Raw genomic sequence first — 9557 nt, forward strand, 5'->3', positions numbered from 1 at the left:
TTTACCACTGCTTCTTGATGTGCACCACGATGCTGTTCCCACTACTCTGGCCTTTCCTGCCTGCCTTTTAGCCTAGTCCTCAAGAAGATCAAATAAAGGAGAATTGTCCTTCCCACCCTGTTGTTAGGACTTTGGTTGCACTTCTGTCTTAAGTCCAGTATTGTTCCCTTTCCCCCAGCTGCAACAAACAAAGCAAAATCCCTGTCAAAATTTGTGCATTAGGCTTGGGGCTGGGGTAGACTTAATCCTAGCAAATGTGACATGGATTGGATAAGGGGCTCTTGAATGAGAACACACAAAAATAGAGAACTCCAAAGCGTGTCCCCCAGAGTCTCCTCATGTTGTGACAAAAAGAGTAGGAGCTACCCTGGGTGAGCTACCCAGTGGGAAAGATAAGTTGAAACTCTAATTTTAAAAGTAGTTATGTGTGTGTAAACTGTACCATGGCAGAGGCTTAGAAATCAAAGGAGGTTGTCACCAGGAGACCAGAGTTTCCCTTTGAATTAAACAAAACAGTTTCTAGCTCTTTTCCTGGGAAATGGGAACTTAATGTGAATGTAACCCAGGTGTACCAGAGAGTGTACTCCCCTCTCCAATAGAAGAGGATGGTCAGCAGAGTGTACATGCTAGAGATAGAAACTGCAGCTTGTTTGCAGCTTCCCCTTCTCCAGTGTCTCTATAGAGGAAGACCAGGACATAATACCTTAACTATATACATGGTTTATTCAGGTGCAGAATGAAAGGGGAGGGGATAGAATAAACTGGACAGATGATAAAGATAAATATTTACATATAATATATTCAAGTCAGCAAATAACAGAACAGGTAAGTATAGCAGTCTCCCAAAGACCCATGAAAGAAACCTTGCCCACAGGTCCCCAGATGGTAGTATGTCCCAACAATTGATGGGTAAGCACCCCAAATTATAAAGCACAATAAACAGTTAATAAATACTCCAAAATATAAGACACAGCAAGCAGTTAAAAACACTCCAGAAAGTCTGGTAATCCCAAATACCCCCCTGTAGAGGATACTCTCTCTAGCATAAAACCCCTCTGATGGGGCTATCCACTATGATTCTCCCTGGTGGGAAACCACTTGCCCAAGAACTTGTGCTTCCTGGTGAGTAGGGTCCAACAAGGGTTCCCGGGGTTTTGTCCACAGCTAGGCAAGTGGCTTCTACAGCGGGCGCTCTGTCTCAGTCCCCGCATTAGGTCTCTGGCTGGCTCACATGCCTGGATGACTCAGCCTGCTCAGCCAGTTGCGTGCCTTGGCCGCCTTGTGTGTGCCCAGGGCTGGGGCTCCAGTACAGGCCCACCGTACTGTGGAGGCTGCACTGTCCATGGGCCCCTGCACCCAGCAGTGGGGAATGGGGCCCAAAGCGCTCCCTGCCCCCTCCAAAGGCCCTCGGCCCGACAACGACTCACCATGCAGCAGTGTCCACTGGTGCCTCCTGAGTAGGGGGGAAAGGGGGGGGGGCACTTGCTCCCGCAGTGGACAGTCAGCAACCGGGGAAGGCCTGTGGCCAATCCCGCCAACCTGCAAGTGGCGGCAGTGCACGGCTGGCACTTCCAGGTGAGCATGATTGGCCACGAGGGGACCACTTTGCCTGGTGCCCCCACTCCCCTCAGCTGGCGCTCTCGAGGGGCACTAGCACTCTCACCTGCCCCCCCCCGGGAATGCTGCCTGTCAGGGTGCGCCAGCACTCTCACCGAGTAATGTGCACCCCCTACGCATCACCACTGGTGGCAGCTGCACTGGTGCTGGGGTTGTAGACCCGAGCCGCCTCAAGTGGCTCCCAAGGTCCCGGTCCCTCTCGGACCCTTCATACAGCAATGCCTACACTGGCTCGCCATGCTCTCTCATGGTGAGGGATTGGGGACATGGCTGCCTGCCACTCCCACCTGACGGTGGAGTCTTTGGGCTCTTCAGGGCAACTAGAAGCACCCCCTGGGTAGCTCTTCCCTAGCTTTTCCTCAGCCCTAGCTTCTTCTTTCTTCTCTGTCCCTCGTTGCCCCCCCCTCCCCCCACATGCTGTGCATGCAGCTCCTTACATACCCTTTTGGGGCTCTGCTGCCAGATTGAAGACTGGCGAATGGGGGGGAGGTGGAGCGCAGTCTTCAATTAGGTCCACTCCTTGCCTCACCCCGAAGTTGGGGCAGGGCAGACTCCTCCCTAGGCTCCTCCCCTGCTGGTCTCTGATTGGTGGGTTTGCCCCGCCAATCGCTTTGGCAATTCTCTAAGCTCAAGGAGCCAGGAGAAGATAGGCAAGCCTGCTACATGAATAGATCCTGCTATCGGTGGCTTGTCCACAGAGAAAAGGGAAGATGAGCTTCAGTTTGAGGAGAAATCAAGGAAGGTAACTGAATACTTTCCAGTGAAAGAGGATATGAGTGGAGAGCTGATTTTTTTTTTTTTCACTTGGCTGGCAGTTCTGTGCAATCAAAATGAAATTGGTGAACCCAAAAAGTTTTGTTTTTGATGGAAAGCAGTACTGAGACGTAGAGGCTTTAAGGTTTTACAATAAAACTGAAGAGTTTTGAATGAAAAAGGAAATGTTTTGTTTTGAACATGTGGCAGTGAAACCTGTTTAAGCCTTTTCAAATATTTTGTTTTTCAGCACAACAGTTTTGCAAAACTGACACACATTTGCAAAATGTTTTGGCATTGCCAAAGTGCTTTTTTTTTTTTTTTTTAGCTGAAAAATGTCACCCATCTCTGCTTCCAGCTGCCAGGTGCTAGAAGGATTCTTCTTTGACAGCTCTTAACTTCAGAGTTGGGAATGAGGATTAGATTAATTTATTTACTGAGGGGAAGCCTTTCCAGGCTTTGTGCCCCACCAAAGCTCTTGTAGACCTCCCAAGATGTTCCCTTGCTGTGAACTGGAGGAGTAGGGTTAGCATGAGGCTTGGGAAGGTGTCAATGATAGGAGATAGTCAGGCAGGTGGGCAGAGGGGTGCAGCATCTTGTCCATCTGTAGTTCTGGGGAAACTTGTTGCAGCTCCTTCACAGACATTGTTCATAGTCCAACTTGCCACCACTGATGGGAAGAGTATTGCCTGGCCAGCCATCTTAAGCTCTTTGCAGTAACCCCATACTTACTGCACTTGGCAGATCCCAGATACCAATGGGCCAAAAGGAGCCAGCATTCCCACCCAGGCTTGTTGGGTGGCTGACACTCCATGGGGGAAGAAAGTGGGGGTGGGGAGGTAGCCCTGATCAAGCAAGCATAGTCTCATCAGGTGTAGACATCCTGGGGATGCTCTAGCTTCCCAAGTCTCATAGGGGTCCCACTCTTTTTCTTTCACAGATTTCAGTTGGGATTGGAGGTTTCAAAATGCTTCCTGTAGCTCATCAAGCCATCTGTCTTACTCAGGCAAAGTCCCCCCCCTGTGTGCCTTCTAGGGCCTGCAGGGATGAGGATCCCCAAGATATCCACAGTGGAGGAGGGTGATGCTCCTGTGTTGTCCCCCAGAACCCCTGCCTGCAGATGCAGGTACATCCCTAGGAAGGGACCCCTCGCAGGGAGAGCAGAACAGGGTGTGGCTGTGGTCCTGCACAACCTCCATGGAGCCCCTGCTTCCCATGGAGGACTCGGACATTGAGGAGACTCACACAAATAACCTGTTATGACAAAGTGAAGACTCAGACAAATATCAGTTGTGTGTGGGGGAAAGGCCTTGTGAGAACATTGTAATTAGTACAAACCTCCATTAGCCAGCCAGAAAATTCAGTCAGAACTAAGCTGAGAAAATGCAAACATCTGCCACTCAGGAGATGCATAATTAAGGGAATCAAATGGCTTTAACTCTTTCCTGCCACAATGCTCTGACACAGGCCCAAACACAGCCTGCTTTGCTTTTCCATTGCAGGCATTTTCATCTGATCAGAGAGCAGTAGAACCAGGCTGTGCTGGCCTGGCCTTCCTAAGTCACACCTGCCAAAGCTGACAAGAGCATGGGGACACAGGTCCAAAAGCCTCTGGATGCAGCTGGTGTTCTCTGGTGCTTTTGGTACCTCAGAATAGGAAGGTGATGTCTCCATGAGGGCTCAGCTAAGGCAGCCATGATTATTATTTCTAAGTCACTGCTCTTGTTCTCAGTCTTAATAACTCCTTACCCAAGGAATTTATTGGAAGCGTCAGGAGTGTGTCTGTGTTTGCCTCTGGCTCTGTAGAGAGAAGTTTGTAAATGCTGTGGGTTTTCTGTTCAGGGAGTAAAGTTGGCTTTCTCATTCAGCTGAAAGTGGTAATGTTGTGGCAGTTCTTAGTGGAGAGTGATCTGGGCTGACATGCTGGAGTGGGTGAACTTTGTCTGCAGCTTCTCACCTGAAGGGAGCTGGCACGGATTACCGATGGACTGCAAACTCTCCAGTTCTACCCGGGGGAACTCCAGCCTGGGACCTGCAGGGACTGTCCTGGCTGAAGTCATGCCAGTGGTGAAGGGGTTAATTGTTCCCCCAGTGAGGGGTCACCCTCACTGTTGGATGAGCTAGTGCAACAACACCTCTGATTCCCACCTGCTGTATGTTCAGCACCTTGCCTGGATGGGAAACGCGCTCTTTTGAGCTGTAGAAGGGTCTAAAGCAGTTCCACTTGGGTTACAGCAAGACAAACAGCAGAGCTGGAGGAGTGAGGCAGAGGGATCTATGTATGTGCCCCTCGTGATTGTGTCAGTGGCTGTGGATATAACGGTTATATTTTTTACCACCTGCTTTTCCCACTCAGTTGATGTCAGTGGCCCTCTATTCCCCTCAGATATCTCTAGTGGTAGGTCATCAGAATTGCCACAAAACAGGGAAGCCAGTGACGTTTCTAAAGCCAACTATACTCATAGTGACTAGACAGTGGGATAAACACAGGACAGTGCTTGTTGTCTCACCAGGGGCGGGGGGAGCAGTGAAGCGCTCCAGTGAAATTTCATCCAAGATGATGCTGTTAATGCTGTGAAGATGACAGAAAGGGCAGGAAGACATCATCATCAAGGGAGCAGTGTGGCTTGACCTAGCTCTCTTTGTTAGGTAAACAACAAAAGGGAGCAGGCAGTCAATAAAGAGTAATCAACAAAAAGATAAGGAGAGAGAAGTGGAGATCTTGGAATAAGAGAGCTCAAGAAAGGGTGGAAATATCTAGATTAGTTCAGACCCTAGCCTAGCCTGGCAAACAGGTGAGGTTGTGGGGCGTATCATGAAACCAGCGGACGTTTGTACATGTGACGAAAATGTCATTTATGTGGCTTAATGGTGTTGCACATTAGACGTCCGCCAGTTTTGGGTGTTTTAGATGAATTTGCATTGTTGGGTGCATCCGGATGTCAGTTCACCCCCCAGCCATGGGAGAGGCAGGCAGGCTCCTTGCTGGTTCAGGCAGCTGTTGAAGGCAGAAGCGGTGAGGGGTCCTACCCTTTTTTATTTTTCCACAGAGTCTGCTCACCTCTCCCACAGCCAGGGGGCAAGCTGCCAGTGGGCCTTGAGCTGTGGTGGGCCCTGGTCCTTCCCTCCACAGCAGTGGTGCCCCCTGGGGCCTCCCAGGCGGGCAGCTAGCTGTCTGGGTGCTGCCCCAGTTCAGAGGCAGCACCCAGCCCAATCCAACTGTTCCTCAAGCCCCCTGCTGGAAGTCTGCCAGGTCCTGCTCCCTGGGTGGGATCGGAGAACAGTTGGATCAGGTTGGGTGCTACTTCCAAGCTGGGGCAGCACCTGGCCTGCTAGCAGCCCACCCGAGTGGTCCTGTGGGGCGCCATCACCATGGAGGGAAGGACTGGGGCCCCCTACAGCTCAGGGGCCACTCAGTCCGCTGGCAGCTCACCTCCCCAGCCACGGGCATGCTCCAACTCTGCCAAAAAAAAACAAGAAAAAAGGACCAGGTCCTTTTTTGTAACATGACAGAAAAAATTTAAAAAATTCAATTTAGGGGGCATAGAATAAAACCCTATAGACTAAATCTGTCATGTGTACAAGCACCCAATGTGCTCATGGATATGATTAATATTCTGTGCTCAAGACAGTCCCACTAGAGCAGAGAACAGGACATTGGGTGGAGCAGGGATAACTGCAGATCCAAATAGAACTGCCTTGGTTGGGCTGGGAGCAGCTTGAGACTGAAATAGCTGTGGGGTGCAGATGGTGGCCCGGGGGCTTTGTGTTGGCTGAGCTGCGGGAAGCCAAGGAGTGGCCAGCAGGAGACGGAAGCCTATGCAGTGCTTGCTTATGTTGTGTGGGGCAGAGTAAGTGAAAATTAACTAACATGGCAATGAAGAACTAGGTGTTAAAGCTGATCTGCGGATAATTCATGCCCTGGTGGGTTTTCTAGGTCTTTTGGAGACCAGTCCATTCACCTCTGAGATGTCTCTTTCCCCCACAGATCTTGCCACTCTTATATGAGGCAGGAGATGCTCCCTACCAGAATGGTAAACTGCAGCATAAATTGGAAAGCCTTACAGAAGAAGCCTCGCAGGCCTGCAGCCGTGAGATTCAGGTAGGCACTGCAACAGTATTGGCACTGTTGCTACTGCGGATAGGGAGCAAAGCACATCCCTGGGCCATTGCCTGCCTCGGATAGCAAGGAGACTGCACAATTTGGGAAAAGGCTATGGACAAGGATCTTGCCCAGAGATTGGTTTGTGTTCCCTCCACTAGACTGAAAAGATTTCATGGGCATGCTCCCTTCCAAGAGCAGTTCTCTCCATCCTTGGGCCTTCTCCTGGGAACCCCTTCTCCCCTGGTCTTCAGTGGGATCAGCCCTGGATCTCCTCATTCTGCAGGGCACACAAAACTAGGGAGCTATTAGTGGGAAACCTGGCCAGGCTAGTTCCTAGCAGTTGCTCACTGTCATGTGGGCGGACTGTTTCTCTGGGAGCTGTAGCCATCTGGGCATGGTCAAGTGGTCTTGCAAGGGTGCTCAATACCACTTCTGGTGGGCATTGTCATGAGCACAGGAGCAGAGCTGGCAGCCCATGCCAGGAGGATTATCATGTACCAGGAGGAAAGTTCAGGATTTTGGATTTTCTTTTATTATTGTAGCTCCTGCTCTTTCTGATATATTTGCTTCTTCATGCCTTGCCTTCTTGTGACCAGACAAGCTGAACTTGGAGATGTGTTCTATTTAGCCAGCTCTCTGGGCAGTTGCAGTGAGAGCAATGCTCTGAGACTTGTGGGGGGTGTTTGAAATGATTCCTGTACCTTCTAAAGAGTCGCTCTAGATTTGCATCAGTGTCACAGAGGACCTACATCCATGTCAAAGAGGAGCCAGGATGAGCTGAAAGGCAATTCTGGAGCTGGCCTTCCAGTCTGCACCATACCAGAAGTGCCTTATCCCCCCAGACATGCTGCCAGAGTTTTCAGGCAGTTCAACAACCTGTCTCCCCTGCTTCTGCCTCAGGACACATTTCTCTGGCTAGAACACTCAAAGGATCCAAGCTCCGTGATGCCTGGGCTTACCTGGTTTGGTATTGGGCTCATCAGCTGCCTCAATTATTCCCTGTAGGGCTCCCCAGCAATTTTACTGTAACACCCTTACTTGGGAGCTGATTTATTAATGTAAAGTTAAAAAGGAAACACATAAAGCTATTTCTCTGCCTAGCCATCTGCCTGGGAGCTAAGGAGTTTTTCTCCAACAAATCTCAAGCTTATAAGTTACATCCCTCAGCAAGCCCGATTCTGAATTGTGTGCTCCCCTCACATGACACTTGGACCATGCCTTTTACATGGGAAGTCAAGTTACATCTGAGCCCCAACTTTCTTCAAGGTCCTTCACATCTTGGGACACCCTCTAAATGACTGGCTCAGCCCAAATGGAACTGATGTGGCTTCATCCAATTGGCTGTTTGCTGCTTTAGGGCATTTTTACATGACATGGGGGTTTAATTCTCCCTAAATTGAAGCAGTGTTTTTTTTAACAACACCACTTCAATTTAAGACAAAGTAAAACCCCATGTCATGTACACCCATGTTGGAGCCCAATCCTTGCCTGCCTCTCCAGCAGCAGGGAAGGGAGAGCAAGCTGCTGGTGGGCAGAGTGGTCCCTGAGCTAGGGAGGTGGGGGGGGTTGGTGGTTCCCTCTGCGGCAACAACAACCGCCCCCCGCTCCCCCCGGCCAGGTGGCACCTGCCTGTGGGCACCCAGCTTGGGCAGTCCTGAAGGGCACCACAGCTGTGGAGGGAAAAATCGGGCCCCTGTGCAGCTCAGGCAGGCAGGAAGGCTTCGCGGAGGGGGAGAAGATCAGGCTTGTCACTTTTTCCCCCCCGCCCCTTCTGTGGAGTCTGCCTTACCAAGCTGCTGCCAGGCTGTCTGCATGGTCTGCCTGTGCAGTCCCTGAGCCTCATGGAGCCCAGTGCTTCCCTCCGTGGCTGTAGGGTAGGAAACTAAAATTCCTCGGAGGAGTTTAACTTTGCAGTGCCCCGAAGTCATTTGCTGCATCCCAAAGTCATTTAAGGTGCATTACACCGCTGAATGTGCTATGGCAGCTGGAATTAACGTGCCATACGCCACCAAATCTGCAAACAGCAGTGCCATTAAAGTGATGCAAAAGGCATTTAACCAGCTTTAAACCCGCTTTAAAGTGTCGTCTACAAACGCTCTTAGGCAGTGAGTATTTAACAGAGTACATACTGTCTTGGTGGCTGCTTGCTGAACTGGAAATCTGAAACATGCAATGGCATGTACTAGGGACATACAGGTTGAGGTTAAAGGAAACTATTTGTATCTAATAGACCAGACTAGCATTGCCTAGCTGACCTTAGCTTTCCCCAGTGCCCAGGAAAGAAATAAAACGACTCATAAAATCTGCTGTCCTCAAAGAGACACCACTTGAAAGTCACCTGTTAGAGGGTAAAAGGGCCTGTCTAGCAGTGGCATTTTCTGTTTGCTGAACTGTTTGCTGTTTAAATTAAACACTAGAAAACGGCCCTTCTCCAATTGGCAGAAGACAGCTAGAATTTGTTAATGAAGGGCCTCTCTGGCACCTTGTCAGCAGCCCCAGGATCACCTTTTGATTTGCATGAAATGGACAAAATTAAATTCATTCGTCTTAAAAGGTGACCTGAAGAGGTGAAGAATTGTGTCAGCTCTGGATTTGCTTTTCTATGGCATATAGAGAAAGTGTGAAAGGTGGAATTCTGTTTAAGGGACATCTAAGTAATCTTTTTTTTTTTTTCCTTTTTATTTATTTTTAACCTCTGAGATCAGGAATGTAAAGTTTTGGTCTTTGTTGTTCTCAGTGGAGGTCTTGATGGCTAACCCAAAGCTATGGTTTAAAATCTCTATGTCCTTTTGAAGGAATGGCTTTGCTGAGTTTTTTAAGAAAGAGATTTTCTAACAAAACCCAAAGCTTTTGGAATGATCTCAATAAAATCTGGTTCTTCCCACAGCCATCCAGATCTCACTTCCTTGGAATATGTGTTACCAGACACATCCTAGCTCTCTTCTCAGCCAGAAAGTCTTTCAGGACCCGTGGAAGACAAGACCAGACTGTCTGATTTAAAAACAACCAGGAGAAAAAAGCCCTTTTGAGAACTCCTTCCCTCCTGTTCCCTGTCATGTAGAAGGGCCTGAGCTGTATTGTT

At 49.5% G+C, this 9557-nt stretch overlaps 1 protein-coding gene across 1 annotated transcript in view; it reads left to right on the forward strand.

The window, feature by feature from the left end:
* Window positions 1–9557, forward strand: part of CARMIL2 (capping protein regulator and myosin 1 linker 2) — a 124555-nt gene that overhangs the window by 57032 nt on the left and 57966 nt on the right. The window contains exon 26 of the mRNA XM_014523007.2: window positions 6359–6472. Within this exon, the coding sequence (XP_014378493.2) occupies window positions 6359–6472 (114 nt within the window). The remainder of the gene's footprint in view (window positions 1–6358; window positions 6473–9557) is intronic.

Source organism: Alligator sinensis, unplaced genomic scaffold (assembly GCF_000455745.1).
Source record: "Alligator sinensis unplaced genomic scaffold, ASM45574v1 scaffold260_1, whole genome shotgun sequence".
Taxonomy (NCBI): Eukaryota; Metazoa; Chordata; order Crocodylia; family Alligatoridae; genus Alligator; species Alligator sinensis.